Here is a 23,326-nt window from a genome sequence, read left to right on the forward strand (position 1 = left end):
TATTGTGGATGTATTCTTTGATGTGGCTAACAGTAAAATTGTGGCATTTTTGTTAGGATTCGGCAGACTCGATGTGGATCCTCTGTGTCAGCGAGGGATTGCCGTGGACCGTACCGGTGGACCGGTTCTAGGTTGCTACTGGTATTCACCAGAGCCCGCCGCAAAGCGGGATGGTCTTGCTGCGGCGGTAGCAACCAGGTCGTATCCACCGGCAACGGCTCAACCTCGCTGACTGCTGAGAAGGCGTGGGACAGAAGGACTAGACAGAGGCGAGGTCAGACGTAGCAGAAGGTCAGGGCAGGCGGCAAGGTTCGTAGTCAATGGTGATAGCAGAAGGTCTGGAACACTGGTATGGCAGACACAGGAAACGCTTTGTCTAGGCACAAGTGCAACAAGATCCGGCAATGCTGGGAAGGGGAAGTGAGGTTATATAGGCGTGGAGCAGGTGGGAGCTAATTACAGTGATTGGGCCAGGCACCAATCAGTGGTGCACTGGCCCTTTAAATCTTAGAGAGCTGGCACGCGCGCGCCCTAGAGAGCGGAGCCGCGCGCGCCAGGACGTGACAGCCGGGGACCGGGACAGGTAAGTAGCTTGGGTTGCGATCCCGCTATGCGAATCGCATCCCCGCCGGCAGTGTCAGTGAAGCGCTCCCGGTCAGCGGGTCTGACCGGGGCGCTGCAGAGAGGAAAACGCCGCGAGCGCTCTGGGGAGGAGCAGGGACCCGGAGCGCTTGGCGTAACAATTTTGTTGCTAGATACCTCAATAAACCATGATTTGCTATCAGTGGGTGAATATGCCCTAACTGATGTGAATAGGGAAAGTTAGACAAGGCCCATATCTCTACTGATGTATCCTATCTGCATATGGATACCACTGTCAGTGCTTCAAAGGTATTGCTTAATCTAGGCCAAAGAGAGAGTACAGGAAGAATTCATATAAAACTATGAAGATGCCACTTTTTGTCACTGCTCTATAGTTAATCGTCCCTGTGCTATTTTTCCAGATAATAAAGACAGCGGATTTAGATGCCCAGCACAATTATCTTCTTGGCTTTCATCCTCATGGTGTCCTTGTTGCTGGGGCCTTCGGAAACTTTTGTACCAACTACACAGGCTTTAAGGAGCAATTTCCAGGCTTGACCCCATACCTGCACATACTCCCCTTCTGGTTCCGATGCCCCTTCTTTCGGGAGTATGCAATGTCTGTGGGTAAGTTGGTGTATTCAACTTGATTCTTCACTTTTCAAATCTTGGAATATGCTAGAACCTTATGTCATTAGGGATCAAGGAGCTGGAAACCCAAACAATGCATTTACGGGGCAATCTGTGTTCAGTATAGAACTGTCTGCTAGGATCAGATATGAAAACCATTTAAAGGGAACCTTTGATAAGGTTTAACCACACATAACATGTGGCAACGCATCTATGTATGGTAAAATCTTCTTCCTCACCATCCCTGGAAGATGTTCCTGTCCACAGGGATGACAAGGATATGATCTTAGAAGTTTCCCCTGGGCGGAGAGCTATGCTTACCTAGTCCTGACCTCTCTGGCTGTAACATCTCCCCCTCAGCTTGATTGACAGCCCTCATCACCGCTCTATTGACAGAACGGTGACAAGTGCTGTCAATAGCGCTGAGGGGGCGTGATTACAGCCGTAGATTACAGGACTAGGTAAGTATAGCTCCCCACCCAGGGGACTACTTATGGGCCGATTGGGGGGGGGGGGGGTAGACTTATTACCTTCATATCCTCCTCATCCCTGTGGGCAGGAACATCCACCAGGGATGGTAAGGAAGAACATTCTACCACATATAACGCATTTTCTTAAGTGCAGAAATGCACATAGTTCAGTAGATGAGTTTCACAGCAGATTGAGTTATATACATCTCCATTCAGAGACAAAGGTGTTCTCAACATCATTGTGGGCTCCAAACAAACAGTTCAAAATTTAAATACCAGACTGCAAAAAGTTTAAATCCCTCACTATCCATTATTTATATATAACACACTACAGGGTTTAGTTTTACATATACTGAAAATATGATGAACATTAGAAAGAAATCTTTATAAATTCACAAACATGAGGAAAAAAAAGATGAATCCACATCTCTTGACATTTACAGCTGGTGGCTACACTGTGACTTCTTGTAGCGCTGAAAGATTGAGTGACAGCTGAGTTACTATTGAGTGAAGGCTGTATTGTGGCTGTATTGCATTGTGGACAACAGATGTAGATCAAAACTTAAAGTGCATCTGTCACATAAACTAGACTTGTTAAGATGCATGCACAGTGCATTAGAGCTTAACAAGTCTAATCCAGCCATACATTTTGCTTTTATTGTAGGGTGTGTTATCTCTGTAAAATTTGCTTTTGTAAACTGCCCAGTAGTTGTCCAAATAGTCAGAGAGGCGGAGTCCACTATGCTCCAGGGCCACACCACCTCTCTGTGCTAACATCATGCTGCTGTTGGACACACGGCTCGCCTGCCAGCGGCAGCCCTATATAGTTCTCATGCACACGTGCAGTCTTTGTATATTTCAACAGGCTGATGTAAGGGGAGAGAGAGGCGGTGTGGCCCCTGAGCATAGCAGACCCCGAGCTCAAACTGTTCAGACAACTGGCTTACAAAAGCAATTTTTATGGTGCAAATGCAATAATAGCAACACATAAAAGGGCTTTTTTTTTTTTAATGTATTTTATTTTTTTTTTTTTTACCATGCCTACCAAAAGTAGAGTTGTCACATGGCATCACCATTCATAAAGGGCATAGTGACAAAGGTGGCTCCAGCATTAGGCCACACAGGCCACCGCCTAAGGCCTCACTCTGGCCGCAAAACACTGCACGTTTAACCGCAGCCTCTTCCTGTAACCAGCACAGCCAGCATCCGTGTTCCCTGTAGCTCAGGCTGTCAGATCAGATGCAAACCCAGTGCTGGGCTGCCTATGCCTCCTCAACTACTCTACAGACACTGGAAACACCCGTCGGCTGGTGAGTTTTGTCTGTGAATTCCTATATTAGGGGTAGGGGGTGCAATGCTCTGCACCCCCTACCACTTATATAAAAATGTACAGACACTAGGGTGCATTGCTCGGTATTGGGGTGTTAGTCATTAGTCATTTGCAATGGTAGCCTTGGTCATGGTGTGGCAGTATTATGTGTTCCTTGCTGGCAACTAGCAGTGTGCTCTTGTGTACATATTTAATTTTGTCTGGAGGTGCTGACCATTTTTCAGTTTTTGTACTGGTAATATTAGTCTCAGTATACAAGATTTGGTCAGTAACAATAATATGGTAATATGTATGGTGAGGATTTTCCTCCTTGTATACGGTATTTTTGGTGACTGTGGTATCTGTGTATTGTACAGAGTTTGCCATGGGACACTTCATACACCCCTGATCTTATATCTGCCCAGGGGTGTGGAAATTTAATTTAAAAAAACACTACTTGTCCACGGGACTGAAATGGAGCAAAATCTACTTGTCCCTCATGACGATCCACTTGTCCTGGGCAACTTTCGCTTTTACACGCTCTCGTTTTTTCCTCCTCGCCCTATAATAGCCATATATAACTACTATTATGATACCTTTTTAATTGTTCCATAACATATGCTCCAAAACAAAAAAAATATTGGTGAAGTGAAATTGAAATAGTAAAGATAATTTTGCAAATGTGGTGGTTTTCTTGTGGTTGAGCTAACATGTTATTTTGGTACTTTAGGGCTGATTACAGCAAAACCAGATTTGTATAGTTTCCGTCATGTTTTACTAATTTTAAAAAAATGAACTTTTTACGAATAATTTTTTTTTATTTTTTATTGCCATTTTCTGATCCCTGTAGCTTTTTTCCCCCCCGCATACGAGGCAGTATGAAGGCAAATATTTTGCACCATAATCTGTTTTTTGTATTGGTACCATTTTGGTATTGATCTGACTTTTTTTTACTCGCTCTTAACTTTTTTTCTGGGATATTACAAAAATAGTTAGTTATTTATTTCTTTTTTTTTTTTACATTTAAGTCATTTTCCGTACGGGATACATAATGTTATATTTTTAATATTTCGTACAATTGTGCACGCAGCGATACCAAATATATTTATTCTTATGTTTACATGGTTTTTATATAGGAAAAGGGGTGATTTGAACTTTTAATATGGAAGGGGTTAATGTGTCTTTTAAACTTTTAATAAAACTTTTTTTTTTTTTTTTTTTAACACTATTAGTCCCTTAGGGGACTTTAAGGAGGAATCCTTAGTACAGGGGATTTAAAGGGTTAATAGCCAGCCGCATGCTGGCTACTAGCGGTGGCCCCCAGCTACTGAAAACAGCCGGGGGCTGCAGAGTACGGAGGGGACAGGAGTCAGGAGCCTGCTCCATACACCCCTCAGAGCGCCACATCCCTGCTGCCCCTTTTCCGTGCACCAGGATGTACATTGAAAAATGTAAAAATAAAAAAGTGAAAAATCCCCTCCCCTAATAAAAATGAAAATTGTCTGTAGAGATGAGCGAACTTATAGTAAATTTGATTCGTCACGAACTTCTCGGCTCGGCGGTTGCTGACTTTTCCTGCATAAATTAGTTCAGCTTTCCGGTGCTCCGGTGGGCTGGAAAAGGTGGATACAGTCCTAGGAAAGAGTCTCCTAGGACTGTATCCACCTTTTCCAGCCCACCGGAGCACCGGAAACCTGAACTAATTTATGCAGGAAAAGTCAGCAACCGCCGAGCCGAGAAGTTCGTGACGAATCGAATTTACTGTAAGTTCGCTCATCTCCATTTGTCAGTTTTTCCAATTTTTACCCCCAAAAAGCGTAAAAAAAATAAAAATTTAAAATTAATTTTTAAAAACATATTTGGTATCGCCACGTGCGTAAATGTCCGAACTATCAAAATATAATGTTAATGATTCCATATGGTGAACGGCATAAACGTACAAAATGAAAGTCCAAAAATGCTGCTTTTTTTTGGTCCCATTTTATTCCCAAAAAATTATAAAAAAGTTTTTTATACGCAAATGTTATATCGATAAAAAGTACATATGACTGCACAAAAAATGAGCCCTAATACCGCCCTATATATGGAAAAAAGAAAAAAGTTATAGGTGGTCAAAATAGGGCGATTTTAGATGACTGATTTTGTACAAAAAGTTAGATTTTTTTTTTTAATCGGTACAAAAGTATCTAGCCATGGGTATCATTTTAATCGTAGTGACCCACAGAATAAAGAACACGTCATTTTTACCGTAAAGTGTACAGTGTGAAAACAAAACCCTTAAATGTGCAAAATTGTGGTTTTCATTTAAATTTCCTCCCTAAAAAAATAAAATTTTTTGGGGTTCGTCTTACATTTTATGGTAAAATGAGGTTTCATTACAAAATACAATTGGCCATGCAAAAAAAAGCCCTTATATGGGTCTGTAGATGGAAATATAAGAGTTGTGGATAGGGTTGCCACCCTGCCGGTATTTTACCGGCACAGCCGGTATTTTCATCTACATTCCGGGCTGTGCCGGTAAATTTGGATGAAAAATACCGGCCATGCAATGGCCGGTATTTTTTATTCACTGACGGGGGCGGACGGAGCAGCATCCCCAGAAGAACACTTCTTTCATGACCGGCCGTACAATGCCCAGGTCTGACACCAACAGCCTGTGACAGGGAGAGCTCCGTGCGATGACAGGAAGAGACTGTGCAGTGCTGGGGAGGGGGCGTGACCTCCTGTCTCCTCTCTCCCCTGTGCCCCGTGCAGTCTTACAACCCTCCATAGGCAGAGCAGGGAGGGGAGAAGAGGAGAGGCCATGTATCCTGTCTCCCTCTGCTGCACAGGGCGGGTGAGTGTCTGTGTATATATATGTGTGTGTGTGTGTGTGTGTGTGTGTGTGTGTGTATGTGTATAAATGTGTCTGTGTGTATATATGTGTCTGTGTGTACTGTGTATATATGTGTCTGTGTGTATATATGTGTCTGTGTTTATATGTGTCTGTATATATGTGTCTGTGTCTGTGTCTCTATGTGTGTGTGTGTGTGTGTGTGTGTGTGTGTGTGTAGGGGGGGTAAACTGCCTAATCTGGGGGACAACTATGCTGCCTAATCTGGGGGACAACTATGTTGCCTAATCTGGGGGACAACTATGCTGCCTAATCTGGGGGACAACTATGCTGCCTAATCTGGGGGACAACTATGCTGCCTAATCTGGGGGACAACTATGCTGCCTAATCTGGGGGACAACTATGCTGCCTAATCTGGGGGACAACTATGCTGCCTAATCTGGGGGACAACTATGCTGCCTAATCTGGGGGACAACTATGCTGCCTAATCTGGGGGACAACTATGCTGCCTAATCTGGGGTACAACTATGCTGCCTAATCTGGGGGACAACTGGGGTACAACTATGCTCCTAATCTGGGGGACAACTGGGGTACAACTATGCTCCTAATCTGGGGGACAACTGGGGTACAACTATGCTCCTAATCTGGGGGACAACTGGGGTACAACTATGCTCCTAATCTGGGGGACAACTATGCTCCTAATCTGGGGGACAACTATGCTGCCTAATCTGGGGGACAACTATGCTGCCTAATCTGGGGGACAACTATGCTGCCTAATCTGGGGGACAACTATGCTGCCTGATCTGGGGGACAACTATGCTGCCTGATCTGGGGGACAACTACCCGGCCCTCCATGATATTTTTAGTTTCTCATGTGGCCCCATGGGATAAATAATTGCCCCCCCCATTCCTCCTCCACCCCGGACATTCCTTAACCTGGAGCCGCCCGGGGAAAGGAGAAAGTGAAGACAAGAGACTGGTGAGACCTCTCTGCAAAATTGTGTATTTAATGCAGTGTTTCCCAACCAGGGTGCCTCCAGCTGTTGCAAAACTATTACTCCCAGCATGCCCAGACAGCCTTTGGCTGTCCAGGCATGCTGGGAGTTGTAGTTTTGCAATAGCTGGAGGCACACTGGTTGGGAAACACTGATTTAATGTGTGAAACTATCTGCTGCGCTCTGTATCTAATCCTGTCATGTGCGATACTGTCTGCTGAGCCTGTGTATCTAATCCTGTCATGTGTGATACTGTGAGCTGAGCCTGTATATCCAAATCTGTCATGTGGGATACTATCTGCTGAGCCTGTGTATCTATATCTGTCATGTGCGATACTGTCTGCTGAGCCTGTGCATCTAAATCTGTCATGTGTGATACTGTCTGCTGAGCCTGTGTATCTAATCCTGTCATGTGGGATACTGTCTGCTGAGCCTGTGCATCTAAATCTGTCATGTGTGATACTGTCTGCTGAGCCTGTGTATCTAATCCTGTTATGTGTGATACTGTCTGCTGAGCCTGTATATCTAATCCTGTCATGTGTGATACTGTCTGCTGAGCCTGTGTATCTAATCCTGTTATGTGTGATACTGTCTGCTGATCCTGTGTATCTATATCTGTCATGTGTGATACTGTCTGATTAGCCTGTTTATCTGACGTTGCGCAGGGGGACGTCACTCGTCATCAGAGAGAGCCAGCATTGCTGTCGCGCACCACCACTACCGCCGCCGCTGGCATAAATAGGGTTTTGGTAGGTATTCTCTAAATGTTAATTTTTTTGTGCGATATAGGAAAATTCCCCCCGCATATATATTGTATCCCTCCAATCCCCTATGCCATTTTTAAACCCCCCTCCCATCCCCCATGCCATTTCTTAAACCCCTGATCCCTCAGCCCCTGTGCAATCTGGCCCCTCCCCTTTTGTAGCTCCACCCCCACATAGCCACACCCATGACCGGTATTTTTCTGAGGGAAAGGTGGCAACCCTAGTTGTGGATTTTAGAAGGCGAGGAGGAAAAAATGAAATCGCTAAAATAAAATTGGCCTGGTCCGTAAGGTTAAAATGGGCTTGGTCCTTGGGGGGTTTAATGCAGTGTTTAAAGCCCTCAATTTGGCGCAAATCTACACAAGCCCAAACCTGTTACACAACTGGCTTTGGACAGCATGTGTAAAAAGTCGCACTTTTGCCTAAAATGAGCTGCAAAGTCACAGAAATGGAATCGTACAAAGTGGTGAACTGAAGCGTAATAAAAAAATGAAAAGGAACCGGCACCATAGTTAGCATATGCCATGAAACATTTAATACATTTGGCGCACATACACATTGCTATCACACAAAAAAAAATCGATCGCGTGCACCACCCTTGATGAATTTGCCCCCCGATATGCTCGCACAATGTAGGCAGGAATGCATGGGAATAACACACAGGCACTGTTACTTGTCTTTTATACACATTGGGGGAGATTTATCAAAACCTGTGCAGAGGAAGAGTGGTGCAGTTGCCCATAGCAACCAATCAGATTGCTTCTTTCATTTTCCACAGGCCTCTTTAGAGGCCTGTGGAAAATGAAAGAAGCAATCTGATTGGTTGCTATGGGCAACTGCACCACTCTTCCTCTGCACAGGTTTTGATAAATCTCCCCCATTGTTCCTTTTGCTTTTACTGTGTTTCCAGGTCTGGTGTCTGCATCCAAGAAGAGCGTGACACATGTACTTAGCAAAGAGAAGGGAGGAAACGCGGCCATTATAGTCATTGGGGGTGCGGAAGAATCGCTGGATGCCCACCCTGGAAATCTGACCCTCCATATCCTGAAGAGGAAAGGATTCATTAAAGTGGCATTGAAGAGAGGGTGGGTGCTAATACATGTACAATGGATGTTGGTAAAATGAAAAGGCGATTTTGCTTTTTTGATTCCATTTGGGAAGCACAGAGACTTTTTAGTAGGAGCCTATTATCCAGTTTCCAGCCATTGAACAGGAACAGTGGGGGAGATTTATCATTTTTCGCTTCTGTGTGCGATGTCACACCCAAAAACTAGACCATTTATGAATGAACCAGATCTAGACTGCCTGGTGTAAGTTCAGCCAAACTATATTAGTTGGTTTAAACTGCAATATCGTTTTGTGCCTGAATTAGACTCATGGTTTGTCATGTGGTGTCGCCCCTAAATGCAGACAGTACAAAACCTATTGGAAACCTATCCAGAAAAATACAAATGTGGCTGTGAAAACAAGTCAAACATGCAATCCCAAATGTTGCAATCAGAAAACTAGATTAATAAAATATCATATTAATTAATACAGTGATCCCTCAACATACAATAGTTTCAACATACAATGGTCTTTTCTGGACCATTGTAAGTTGAAACCAGATTCAACATACAATGTACAGACAGTCCAGATCTCTGAAGTGTGTCAATGGCTGGAAGATCTGACCAATCAGAATGGGCAATTTACTGGTAAAACCCCTGTATTACTGAAGCGTATGCACTGACTAGTGTCTGGTAGCGCCCCCTACAGTACAGGTAGGTATTACATGTTCTGTACTACTATTTACCTGTACCAGGGTTACCTGCTCCTTTGGACACCAGGTGAGGACGGCTCCATGTTACTTTTTTAGGACACTGTGTAATGTACAGGACCCTGAAGAAGCTTCTGTCCTCTTCATAGACCAGTGTTTCCCAAGCAGGGTGCCCCCAGCTGTTGCAAAACTACAACTCCCAGCATGCCCGGACAGCCTTTGGCTGTCCGGGCATGCTGGGAGTTGTAGTTTTGCAATAACTGGAGGCTCCCTGCTTGGGAAACACTGACATAGACAGTGATTACAGCTCCCAGCAGATCTTTATTACTTTTTTATGTACGATCTTGCTTTATCTATATTAGTTATCTACTTATTTTTCTTTAATCCTAATTTTTTTCCTATTTTTGGATGACCTTTTGGTACCTTTAGAACCAATTACCAGGTTTCCATAGAGTTCTGGTCTCAACATACAATGGTTTCAACATACAATGGTCGTCCCGGAACCAATTAATATTGTAACTTGAGGGACCACTGTACAATGAAATCTGTGCACATTACCCAACATAAAAGAATTGCCCATGTAAAAGAATGTGGTTTGCACTTTTTTTAATTGTTACCTCTTTCTCTGTGTGGCACATTATTTCCTACTATTTGTCTTTTTAGGATATCTATATATTGAATAAAAAGTAATGTTTTGCAGAAATGTGTCTAAAACGCTTGTTAAATGTGGTGCAAGTCACATAAACCAGTTGTTTAGCTTAGAAGGTGCCATCATTTTGGCACAAGAGCAATAGTAATCCGCCCAAATGTGCTTTGTCAGTGTGACACCCAGGTGATATTCCTGGGTGCCTGAAATGTTTTAGGTGAAAAACTTTATTTTTTTATTTTTTTTTATCAACTGGTGCCAGAAAGTTAAACGGATTTGTAAATTACTTCTATATAACAATCTTAACCCTTCCAGTACTGCTGCTGAATGCTGCACAGGAAGTTCTTTTCTTTTTAAATGTCTTTTCTGTCTGATTACAGTGCTCTCTGCTGGCACCTCTGTCAAGAGCAGGATACTTTTTATTTGGGGGATTTGTTTCTACTCTTGACAGTTCCTGAGACAGACAGGTGTCAGCAGAGAGCACTGTGGTCAGACAGAAAAGAAATTTAAAAATAAAAGAACTTCCCGTGGTGGAGCATGCAGCAGCTGGTAAGTACTGGAAGGATTAAGATTTTTATATAGAAGTCATTTACAAAACTGTTTAACGTTCTGGCACCAGTTAATTAAAAAAAAAAATATTATATAAATAAAATATAGTTTTTTACTGGAGTACCCCTTTTTAAGGATAAATGTTTATGCAGATAGCTCGGACCTGACAATGTTTTCCAACACGTCTCTAGAAAGTGTCCGTAAGCGATCATAAATGATTCGTCCTCTGTGCAACTCTGAATCTCTGCCTGCTCTTTTGATACATTCATGTGTTAGGAAGGAATGGCAAAGGGACTTCATAAATATGAGATTTGGCTAGAATGCCTTATTTCTGAATGTATTTATGCAAGAAAGCTGGGTTAAATACATTGATCCAACACAGTTATATAAAAAATATAAAATATCAGTATATGATTTTATTTTTAATTCTCTATTCTGTTGTTTTTTTCTTGAAAATAGGCAGCAAAGGTTATAATGATGGAGTATGCTGGCACATAATTGCAGCCATTCCTCCCTCAGTGACTATCACTTAAAGATCTGCATAACTACCTTTGGGTAGTATTCCCTAATTTGTCAAGTTCCTCGGTAGACCCCACCACTGCCTTTTTTTTTTTTTCCAAATAAAGCTGTTCCCCCTTAAAGGGGTTATCCAGGAAAAATACATTTTCTTATATAGATCAACTGGCTCCAGAAAGTTAAACAGATTTGTAAATTACTTCTATTAAAAAAAATCTTAATCCTTTCAGTACTTATGAGCTTCTGAAGTTAATTTTGTTCTTTTCTGTCTCAGTGCTCTCTGATGACACGTGTCTCGGGAACTGCCCAGTTTAGAAGAGGTTTGCTATGGGGATTTGCTTCTAAACTGGGCGGTTCCCGAGACACGTGTCGTCAGAGAGCACTTAGACAGAAAAGAACAACCTTAATTTCAGAAGCTCAGAAGTACTGAAAGGATTAAGATTTTTTTAATAGAAGTAATTTACAAATCTGTTTACCTTTCTGGAGCCAGTTGATATATAAAAAATGTTTTTTTTCCTGGATAACCCCTTTAACAAAGCACAGGAAAAATACTTCTGAGAGCCAGGGTTTTGACGAACCCCTGTAAACTTTACTTGACTCCAGAAGCAGTCCAATATAATACAGAAAAAGTAAAATGTTGTCATTAGTCACTGTCCCTTTAATATTGTGCTTTTGCAGACTATGCTTTTAGCAGATACTTTTCTTTAGTGCTTATGCACATGTCCTTGTAATATCTCCTGTAGATGTAAACGGATTATGTGCAATATCTTGGTGGTCTAATTTCTTAAGCTAACTGGCAAGGATTTCCATGGACAGAGGTAGGGTGGGCACTCTACAAGCACTTAGGCAGATCCAGGAGAAGTTCCTTGACCAAACAGTGTGGCACTGGATCAAGGCAAATGACATGCTGTATATTTTATTTTCAGTGCTACCCCTTTTGGGGACTTTTGCATCTTTAATTCTGAGTTTACTTGAATCCTTGCTGTGAGACTATAGGCTAGGGAAATATGCTTGGATTCTGCTTGTAGATAGGATTAGAGCATATTGGTTTGAGGTGTGCCTTACTTTTGGCTACCTAGGCTGGGAGCTGGGAGATCTCCTGCTCTAATTGGACAGGAGACTGACATGTGACCAGATTCTACTCTTTAACATTTCTTACAAGTGCAATACAATAGTTTTAGTAAAATATTTTTATGCGTGTTAAACCAGAGAAAAGAATGTATGCAATGCAGAAAATAGTTAAATATTCAGCACTTTACTGTCCAGCAAACCTTATGATACTTCAGCCACTAGAGGGGTTGGTACAACTGTGCTGGGCCACAACAGCTGTTAAATGGCAGAAATATACAGACTGTTAGCTGTTTTGTTCCAGCAAAATAGGATGAGTTTTTATATCCTGGAATACTCCTTTAGAAGGATCTAAGGATAGGGAATAAGTGTCAGATTGTTGGAGGGGGGGGGGTGTCCAACCACTGGGACCCCCTGCAATCTGACACTTATCCCTTATCTTTAGTTTATAAGTTTTTATATCCAGGAGATCTCCTTTTGGGGTTCATTTTACCTTTTACCCACCTTTCATATAAAGAAGACATTTAATGACAAAAATGTATAAAAGTTTTATGGACTTACTCTTAGCTCTTGCCTTTCATTGTTAACCCAGAATTGGAAACTGTAAACTATTTTAGTGTCTAGTTATTTCGCCATCAAAACTACATACAAAAAGGCTAAATATAATAACTAGGTCTCGTATGTGCTCAAACTGTATCTTTCTTTTTCAGTGCACACTTGGTTCCAGTTTTCTCTTTTGGAGAGAATGAGCTGTTCTTCCAGGTATCAAACCCAAAAGGTTCCCTGCTGCGGAGTGTCCAAGAGAGGTTTCAGAAAATAATGGGCTTTGCCCTACCCCTCTTCCATGCCCGTGGGATCTTTCAGTATAGCTTTGGATTGTTGCCCTTCAGAAAGCCCATTAACACAGTGGGTAGGTGAACCATAAGTTTATACAACTGCATGGCAAAACTTTCTTTTGAGAATATAGTGTCTGCTTTTTTTTTTTTTTTTGGTTTAATACTGATGCCCTTGAATTGCAAAACATTCTTTAAAGGGGTACTCCACCCCTAGGTATATTATCTCCCCTAGCCACGCCCCCTCCCATAGACTTGCATTGAGGGGGCAGGGCATGACATCACAAGGGGGTGGGGCAGTGATGCATCACCAGTCATCAGGCACTGAGCGAAGTTTGTTTCGTGCACCAGATGACAGGGGGGCTGCAGGAGAGATCACGGGTCGTTCCCAGCGGCGGGCCCGCCATGATTAGACATCTTATCCCCTATCCTTTGGATAGGGGATAAGATGTCTAGGGTTGGAGTACCCCTTTAACATGTCTTAAGAGCCTTGATAAAACTGTTACAAAACTGAGACTGGATGGAAACAAGTCTTTAGGATCACCATAAGCTTGGCCTTCCTAAATAAATCTTCTGGGAGAGGAAAAACAACAATGACTCTCTTGTCCTCATATCCAACACCCCTAACTTTTCTCTGCACTATATTTTAAGTTGACATATAAGTAACATGAGTGCCAATATCTCCAGCCATTTGTAAGTTATCCTGATACATACATACGTACATACATGTTTTGAGATGTCAACATATGTATGTTCCAGCATAACTTCCAAATGGCTGGAGATATATAGTAGAAATAAATCTTCCCTAAACCACCCCCAATTGTAAGGGTGGGGTTTTTGTCTAAAGTCCTATGCAAGTCTATGGGACTTCCGGTACATTTAATTATCACATTACTGTCTGGGACTTTTAAAGATCCTGCTGTCTGAATGTCTTTCTGTTTTAACCCCTGTTCTTGACCTGCTAAGGACTGGTGAACTGGGCCTTTTATGGACTCCCCCCACAGATTTGTAAATGGCTTCTATAAAAAAAATTCTTAATCCTTCCAGTACCTATTAGCTGCTGTATACTACAGAGGAAATTCTCTTCTATTTGGGATTTCTTTTCTGTCATGACCACAGTGCTCTCTGTTGACACCCCTGTTCATTTTGGGAAATGTCCAGAGCAATAAAGGTTTGCTATGGGGATTTTCTCCTGCTCTGGACAGTTCCTAAAATGGACAGATGTGTCAGCAGAGAGCACTGTGGCCTTGACCGAAAAGAAATCCCAAATAGAAAAGAATTTGTCCTGTAGTATATAGCTGCTAAGTACTGGAAGGATTATGAAATTTTGATAGAAATATTTTACATATTGATTTAACTTTCTGGCACCAGTTGATAAAAAAAAATATATATATATTTTCCACCTGAGTACCTGCCTTTCACCGCTCACCACATGATGGCACAGTCAGATACTGTATATCACTCATCTCTGACTGTGACATCATATAGTGAGCAGTGAAAGGCAGGTAGAAAATAGTAACTAGTCCATTCATAAGCCACACACTTTACCTTTGCCTCTTGCTTGGATGAGGCTGAGGCCTCTTAGATTTATTACAGAATTAGCACAGCAGCACAGAGTATTTCTGGAGGGAACTGTAGTGAGGCAGACTGTCTGCCTCACTGCAATCCCTTCCAGAAATACTCTGTGCTGCTGGGAAGCCTACTCCATCTTCTACCTGCCTTTCACCGCCCCCTACATGACGGCACAGTAAGATATGTTATATTTCACATATAACTTATAAGTCAGACTGTGCCATCATGTAGGGAGCTGTGAAAGGATAAGATACATAAAACAATACAATTCATAAGCCACCCACCTGCCTGGCCAGGCTAGCCTGTTTTTGGGTCCATGCAGATGTTGACTGAGAAAGCCGGCAGAGATCAGGGCACTTCTTCAGCAGGGCTCTGTACAGTGAGGACAAGCGGGGCTCCCGTACAGTGAGGACAAGCGGGGCTCCCGTACAGTGAGGACAAGCGGGGCTCTTTGCACAGAGAACAAGCAGGCCGGGCGCACTGGTCTTCGGCGGCAGCAGTAAACTCCGGCACTGCCGGACGTGAAGTTCACATGACCTAAGCGCCGCTCCCAGGCAGCCACTGCGGCTCTCTTAAAGGACTGCCGCTACAGTGGCTGTCTGGGAGCAGAATAACTGTAACGGCTCTGGGCAAAAAAAAAAATATATTTTTTAAAGATTTTATATGACAGGCGGCGGACAGCAGGCCCTTTTCCTGGCCGGGCCTTTGGACCACGACCGAATGGACTGGCCAGTCAATCCGCCCCTGCATGGCTTATAAAATCATGGCATTGTCCAAGATGAAGCACAGGCATGGACAAAGTCCAGTAAGTGAGGGTGGGCTTGCACTCCTCTGTGCGCTCTCCTGTCCCGTAGCGCTCCTCTGTGCGCTCTCCTGTCCCGTAGCGCTCCTCTGTGCGCTCTCCTGTCCCGTAGCGCTCCTCTGTGCGCTCTCCTGTCCCGTAGCGCTCCTCTGTGCGCTCTCCTGTCCCGTAGCGCTCCTCTGTGCGCTCTCCTGTCCCGTAGCGCTCCTCTGTGCGCTCTCCTGTCCCGTAGCGCTCCTCTGTGCGCTCTCCTGTCCCGTAGCGCTCCTCTGTGCGCTCTCCTGTCCCGTAGCGCTCCTCTGTGCGCTCTCCTGTCCCGTAGCGCTCCTCTGTGCGCTCTCCTGTCCCGTAGCGCTCCTCTGTGCGCTCTCCTGTCCCGTAGCGCTCCTCTGTGCGCTCTCCTGTCCCGTAGCGCTCCTCTGTGCGCTCTCCTGTCCCGTAGCGCTCCTCTGTGCGCTCTCCTGTCCCGTAGCGCTCCTCTGTGCGCTCTCCTGTCCCGTAGCGCTCCTCTGTGCGCTCTCCTGTCCCGTAGCGCTCCTCTGTGCGCTCTCCTGTCCCGTAGCGCTCCTCTGTGCGCTCTCCTGTCCCGTAGCGCTCCTCTGTGCGCTCTCCTGTCCCGTAGCGCTCCTCTGTGCGCTCTCCTGTCCCGTAGCGCTCCTCTGTGCGCTCTCCTGTCCCGTAGCGCTCCTCTGTGCGCTCTCCTGTCCCGTAGCGCTCCTCTGTGCGCTCTCCTGTCCCGTAGCGCTCCTCTGTGCGCTCTCCTGTCCCGTAGCGCTCCTCTGTGCGCTCTCCTGTCCCGTAGCGCTCCTCTGTGCGCTCTCCTGTCCCGTAGCGCTCCTCTGTGCGCTCTCCTGTCCCGTAGCGCTCCTCTGTGCGCTCTCCTGTCCCGTAGCGCTCCTCTGTGCGCTCTCCTGTCCCGTAGCGCTCCTATCAGACAGGAGAGAGCACAGAGGAGTGCAAGCTTGCTCTCACTTACTGGACTTTGTCAGCTTTGGATAAGCCATGATATCTATAAAAAGGAAATAACATTTTCATATGAAGTATATTAGAAAGATTAATGTTTTGAAAAGATGAACACCTCATAAGACCAATAATTAAAAAGGACTATAATTTGGAAATTAAGAACGGTTGGCATGAAGAAAAAAGACTCAAAAAAAATAATTGACGGATCTCAAAGGTTTATTTGAAACAAAGTCTATTTCGGGATCTAAAAGTGTAAAATACATGTGCCAGTTAGCTAAGGGGGGCTGACCGAGGCCTCCACAGTGCAAACTTTAAAAACAACAAAAGGGAAGACTTGCTGACTTTAGTAGTAAAATAGAACAAAATCTATATAAATTTGGTATTGTAATCATAATGACCCACAGAATAAAAATAGCAGCATGTCATTTATTTTTATTTTCAAATTTTTTTTTTTTTTTTTTTGTTTTGTTTATTTTGTTCCACAAAATTGTTCGGAGTCTTTGCTGTAGATTTTGAGGTAAAATAAGTGATGTCATTACAAAGTATTGGTGGCACATAAAACAAGCCCTCATATGGGCCTGCAGGTGAAAAATTTGAAAAACCTATGGCTATTAAAAGGAGAGAGAGAAAAAATAAAAACGCAAAAATGAAAAATTGCTGTGATTAAATGTTAATATGCATATTTTTTATTTTTTTTAAACAGTTGGGAAACCCATCCCAGTGGTGCAGACATCAAATCCCACACAAGAAGAAATTGAAGAGCTGCATCAAAAGTACCTAAAAGCTCTTCAGGATCTCTTTGAAGAGAACAAGGGAGAGTATGGGATCCCAGAGCATAAAAGTCTCCTCTTCACATGACCTCCATATATGTTTCTACTGTATATGTGGAAATGGAACCACTTAAATTTATTGATTCAAAACTCATTTGCCTCCAGCTTCAGATCATCCATGCAGATCAGTAGGCCTGGAAAACTAGTGTGTTCATCACCCTCACCCTAATTTATGAAGTACACTCCACCGTGTAAAGATTTACATACTGTATATACCAACAGAACTGGAAAGCTTTAGAGCTGTGATCATGTACTGTCTGTGCCACGAGGTTCGATTAGTTTACCAGTGGAATATTTTGCCACCATTTCATTCATTCAGAGTAACATCATAAAGCATGTTAAAAGGGTATCTCCAACATTTATAACCTATTCATAGGACTCGCCTATCTCTGGATCTGGCCCCTCTGACCTCTCTTTGGCCCTGATGTGAAGGCCACGGATGGCTGAAATAATGAAAACATGAGAACCCACTATTCTATGGATGTGCCATAAATACCTAAGATGGGAATACCCTTTAAAAATAATGTATTCAGTTCATGAGAATTATTAATTGTTATAATGAGAACATGAATGGTGAAGTTTTGGCACAAGTGATACATACAGTTTGTAATAAAGAAGGTACCGTAATAAAGTATATAAACTGTGCAAATGCATTTCTTTACTTTATACTGCTACTCACTTACAGCTCAATTGTGCTTCATTGTCAGCTCAGATTTTTTCCTCATTCGTTGTTGCAAAACTGTCAATATATGCAACTATAGGCTATTATTAATGCTTGTAATGCAGTCTAGTTTGGATAGTGAATCATATTGTTTAGAAGTAATCCCTTTGTAGCTTTTAACTTCGTTCAGTGTTTTCTTGGTTCTAGGTCTTCGCTTGTAAAATTTTATTTTATTTAGGGACTAGGGAGGTAGTGTGTCCCCTAAATGAGACCACCAAAGTGATGTATGGAGTCTTACAAGCCATACAATGCTCAATGGGAAAAAGTATCTCTACTTTGCATATGTTCTACCATAGGAAGCCTTGCAATGATGGCTTCAGGGAATCTTCATCATCCCTCATGTTGCTGCTGCAATGACTTTGATAGTTCAGGGTATATGGCTTTTTTCTCTGTGAATACTACTTATAAGCAGTAAACCAGGAGTGCATTAAAAAGAATGGAATATATAAGATCTTGTACCTTTACTTCCTGCTGTATTCTGCAGCTTTGACTCAAAAGTGCAGACTTCTAGCCTTAAAGGGGTATTCCAGGATTTTTTTTATTTGACTATGCTACAGGGGCTGTAAAGTTAGTGTAGTTCATAATATAGTGTCTGTACCTGTGTGTGACTGTTTTCTCACAATTCTTCTGTGATTTTCACCCCACTATTTATTTTTAACAGCATACAAAATGACTGTTGTCTCAGATTTTTCCCAGGTTGCAATGCGGCCGAGATTTGACTCTGTAGTCAGCTGATGACAAGGAGCCTGTCTGCTTCAATGGGTGGAGGGATCGCTTGGTGGGAGAGAGATCAACCTGCAACTAATGAAACAGTTGTGGGCACCCTGATTGAAAACCACAGGTCTTTTTAATGGATGCAGCTCATTTATGTTTCAATGGGTGGGGTGGCTGTTGCGTAGGAGGGAGGAAAATTGAATTATGGGATTTGTAGGCAAAAGAAGAAAACTCAAACAAGAAATACCCACTCACAAAAATCTAGCCACAGCATTATGGTAATCTCACAACATAGTAATTTAGCCCCAAGACGAGCACAGATCCTTCCTAAGCATGTCCATTACTGTCCATTACTGTCCATTACTGCCTGCCAGCTAAGTACTAAAATCATGTTATGGTGGATAACCCCTTAAATCTGTAGCTGTTGAAGAACTCTAAGGGTACATTTACACAGGCACAAAACGCATCTGTGCGGAGCGCCACAGGCAGCACAGGGGGGTCGCGCCTGAAGCTTCCCTTGACTGAATTAAGTGACATGTCACTTAGACACAATGAGAATAGGGTTTTACACATAAAATATGCTGCGTGAATCTGGCATAACTGGCTAAATTAAACTCTATGCTCTTTCCAAGCTTAGGAGCCCAGTGGGCGGTCCTAACCAGTCACGCTCTCTTATTTTGACAATTATTTTATATAACTATACATAATATATGGTCTTTTCTCCACTCCTCCCGTACTAATAACATGTTGCATGCAGAATGGACTGTATTCTTAGGTTTCCTTTATGACTTTATTCTTGAATACTTGACTTGTCTGGTTCCAGAGTTTGGTGTGCCTGCTTTTATTTTTAATTTATTTTTTTTATTTTTTTGCAATGACTGCAATCTTCCACATGTGTATATACACTATTGGGGAGATTTATCAAAACCTGTGCAGAGACAAAGTTGCCCAGTTGCCCATAGCAACCAATCAGCTTACTACTTTCATTTTTCACAGGCCTGGTTAGGAATGTAAGCAAGCTGATTGGTTGCTATGGGCAACTGGGCAACTTTGGCTCTGCACAAGTTTTGATAAATCTCCCCCTATATAATTAATTACCTCAAGCACCTAGACATCAAGTGTTGTCCTAGAGCAGGTTAAAAACCAGCTGAAAACACACTTGCACGTGGTTTTATATGAAAACAAAAACAAATTTCCTTTTTAATACTGTACACCTGAAAATATTGTGCTGATATGAAAGGTTCCCACAATGATTTATAATATAAAATGTAAACCTACCTGTTAGCTTTGGTAAACAGCTTATTAAATAGGTTATAAAATATTCTACAATTTGGTTTAGTTATACAGGTTGGTACAACAAAATAGGGAAACCCATCAATCATACTAGAAATGTGTTCTCTCTACCAAACACTAGGTGGCACAGTTCTCAAAATCACCTGACCACTTCTATTTTAGATTTGCAATGTTACAATGTCACATCATGCAATGTTTGTGCAATTCTGCAACCGTGCACAGTAATGCTAATATCTAAAGTATTGGATGAACATGTGTGCTTATGTAATGATAAAGGAATGCTCTTTTGGATGATAGAAATCCACAAGGAGAATTGGTTACCATATGTATATCCCATTTGTAATAAAACTCCTATTACATACAGTGATTACAATAAAATTGGATATCTTGTCGTCTTTCAGACTACAATGTAACTATAACTGTATTTGTACCAAGTAATCTATTTTTCTATTTGAGTAACACTTCTGACTGTATAAAATATAATAAACAAGCTGTAGCTTGTCTTGTCACACATCTACTCTAATAATAATACAACGTTATAGTATTATTGCATAATAAAATGCCTTTCTGAAAGGTGTTTCTTTATTGATGTTTCTCTTAGTAAGAGAAGTATCGTGTGTGTGTGTGTGTGTATATATATATATATATATATATATATATATGTATATAATTATATAGGGTATACATTTGGATGTTTTTGCATTGTTAACTTTGAGGGTCTTTGCTGTATATTGTAGTATACAGACGTATGTGGATGGGAGGATGAGTGCAGTTTTGGAAAACTATGTGGTGTTCCGGTACAGAACATGGTTCTGTGCAGTCCTAAAGTCCCCTCATGTAGAGTCCCTCAAGTCCACAGGGCTCTCCTGCAGGGTCCCCTAAGTCATTATATGGTATTGTATTGTATATTGAGTATATACATCTATTATACATATTGTACAGTGAATGTAAGTAATATATGAAGGTTGTTAGGATGTTTACACTGTAGAGGGCCTTCCTAAGGTTATGTGATAACATGGTATACCAGAGTTCCAGAAGCACAGGCAACCAGCTACCTATGGGCATTCGTCCAGCTCCCTGATATATAAGGGGCTGTAGTCTCTATTCTTTTTCTCTTTAGACCTGGACATTAAAGCAAGCACAAGTACTGTACTAGTCAAGTCCAGCATATCTAGGCCAAAGCCTATAAATCTGCAGCCACATCAAATCTGTGAGCCAAGTCTCTACTGTCCCTACCAAAGTGATAACAGTACAGTGGTCTGCATCATTACTGCAACTACATGTCCAAGCAAGCCTGAGAGGTTCCCTGTGTCCTTGTCACCTCTGTGGAAGTTGGCTATTTGTAAAGACTGTTTTCTGCCTTCTTCAGTAAAGTTCCAGTTGCATCAAAACCTGCTTTGTACTCTGATTTACTATATGCTGTTTTGAGTTGGTTGTTGGCGGTACCTTACACCAGACAACCACAACCTGGCATTACGAACACTAGGGGTTAACAACATCTTGCCCCAGGGGTGAATACCATCTGGCCCTGTTACCTACACCGCTACACCCCGTGATCCCCCCCATAGAGAGCAGCAACCCAAGAGAGCAATAATTGGCTACAGCTCCCTTATATGGGCAGGGGCTGGACTAGAGCTAATTGGTCCAATACTTCTGTCAATCACCTTCACATAGAATTATTGGTAGCATGTGACCCAAGGACCTCCAAAGGTCCTCTAACGTACCATAGTGGAATCAACATGGTCACATGAACGAAGGTCCTGCGACGCTAACAAGGTAAGTATATTATACATTATATTAAATATGTACATAGAAACATTATAAAATTAGAGTAGAAGAGAGGCGACTAGGGGCTGTCCCACCTGGGGGACACTACCTGAACATAATAACTCTGACTTTGGGGACCGCCATACAAGGTACGGTATGCAATACGGTACCGGGACACCACAAATGACTACAGGTGACGTCTTCTCTTTAGTGAGGAGAATACACAATGATATCAGTGACTACAGGTGACGTCTTCTCTATAGTGAGGAGAATACACAATGATATCAATGACTACAGGTGACGTCTTTTCTATAGTGAGGAGAATACACAATGATATCAATGACTACAGGTGAAGTCTTCTCTATAGTGAGGAGAATACACAAGGTTATCAGTGACTACAGGTGACGTCTTCTCTATAGTCTTTCCTTATCTAATTCAGCTGGTACATAACACTGTGACTTCTTCAAGCTAAAGTTTCACTTTGCAGAACTTAACACCCAGATGGTATTGACTTCTCACTTCAACAGTGGATTCTGATCATCTATATGAAAACAATAATTATAACACTGTTACACACTGTATCCTCTGAATACAATACTACACCACTCTGCACCCTCTGAATATAATACTACCACACTCTGTGCTCTCTGAATATAACACTGCCACACACTGTACCCTCTGAATATAATACTACCACACACTGTACCCTCTGAATATAATACTACCCGACACTGCGCCCTCTGAATATAATAATACCACACACTGCGCCCTCTGAATATAAAACTATCACACATTGCGCCCTCTGAATATAACCTTGCCACACAGTGCTCCCTCTGAATACAATAAACTGCCTTAGGGTTTATGCCCGCACTCCCCTGCCATTTTATATACTGTGTCTCATGACCGTCTGCCCTCTCCCATTTTATATACTGTGTCTCAGGTCAGCAATCCCCCTATTACTGTGCCCACTGCCTTGTGTCAGCATCTCAAACACCCCCACCATAACTGTGCCTCATGTAAGCATTAAAAAAAAAAAACCTACTTTATTGTGCACCACGTACCCCAGGCCCCCCCACATTACTGTGCCTTATGCCTCCAAAAGCCCCCCCCCCCCCCAAACACACACACACAGCTCTCCACATGCACTCTATAGCCACAGTAGTCAAATACCTAGGAGTACAGTACCACAGTATACTAAGCCTGACTCCTCCCCCACATGTGGCTAATCACATGGTCACAGGTCACGGAAGGTTCTTTAGCCCTGCAGCCTGTGCGGAGCTGTTCTCCTGCTGCTCTGTGTCCCTGATACAGGTCTGTCAGATAGGCTTTAAGCTTCACGGGGGGCAGGAGGGAATGAATGTAAGGGTGATTATTCACTTCTGTATGGATGGATATGCTGGTTGGGATAGCACCTGGGTTAGTCAGGGTGTCACCCGGTGCGGGTTGCAAGCCCCATCCCCCCCCCCCCCCCAGCACCGCCACTGGCTCCCAGCATGCTTGAAGTTGAAGTTGTAGTTTTACAAGACTAGATGTGTTATTCCTACAGACCTGGCCTAGTCTGTGATAGACTAACATCTTGGGATTTCCTTTCTGAATACACTGAAGAAAATCTGGTCACTGATAACAGAAGGAAATGTACATGAGGGAAGGGATGCTTTCACACCTCCCCAGTAAACAGCCCTGGTAGCTTATAGCTTTCTCTGTTATTTTGGA

At 42.8% G+C, this 23,326-nt stretch overlaps 1 protein-coding gene and 1 long non-coding RNA gene across 6 annotated transcripts in view; one reads left to right on the forward strand and one right to left on the reverse strand.

Annotated features, from left to right (window-relative positions):
* MOGAT1 (monoacylglycerol O-acyltransferase 1) overlaps positions 1-23,326 on the forward strand; it is a 114,087-nt gene that overhangs the window by 15,217 nt on the left and 75,544 nt on the right. For 3 of the 5 annotated variants that reach the window (XM_056564912.1, XM_056564909.1, XM_056564911.1), the window contains 4 exons: positions 1,005-1,209; positions 8,494-8,668; positions 12,829-13,028; positions 16,992-18,625. In XM_056564912.1, the coding sequence (XP_056420887.1) occupies positions 1,005-1,209; positions 8,494-8,668; positions 12,829-13,028; positions 16,992-17,146 (735 nt within the window). In that variant the 3' untranslated portion in view covers positions 17,147-18,625. Of the gene's footprint in view, positions 1-1,004; positions 1,210-8,493; positions 8,669-12,828; positions 13,029-16,991; positions 18,626-23,326 lie in introns of those variants that run through there. The other 2 variants (XR_008891100.1, XM_056564908.1) reach the window with 2 other exon arrangements.
* Positions 1-23,326, reverse strand: part of LOC130361660 (uncharacterized) — a 31,333-nt gene that overhangs the window by 958 nt on the left and 7,049 nt on the right. The window lies entirely within an intron of this gene.

Source organism: Hyla sarda, chromosome 3 (assembly GCF_029499605.1).
Source record: "Hyla sarda isolate aHylSar1 chromosome 3, aHylSar1.hap1, whole genome shotgun sequence".
Taxonomy (NCBI): domain Eukaryota; kingdom Metazoa; phylum Chordata; class Amphibia; order Anura; family Hylidae; genus Hyla; species Hyla sarda.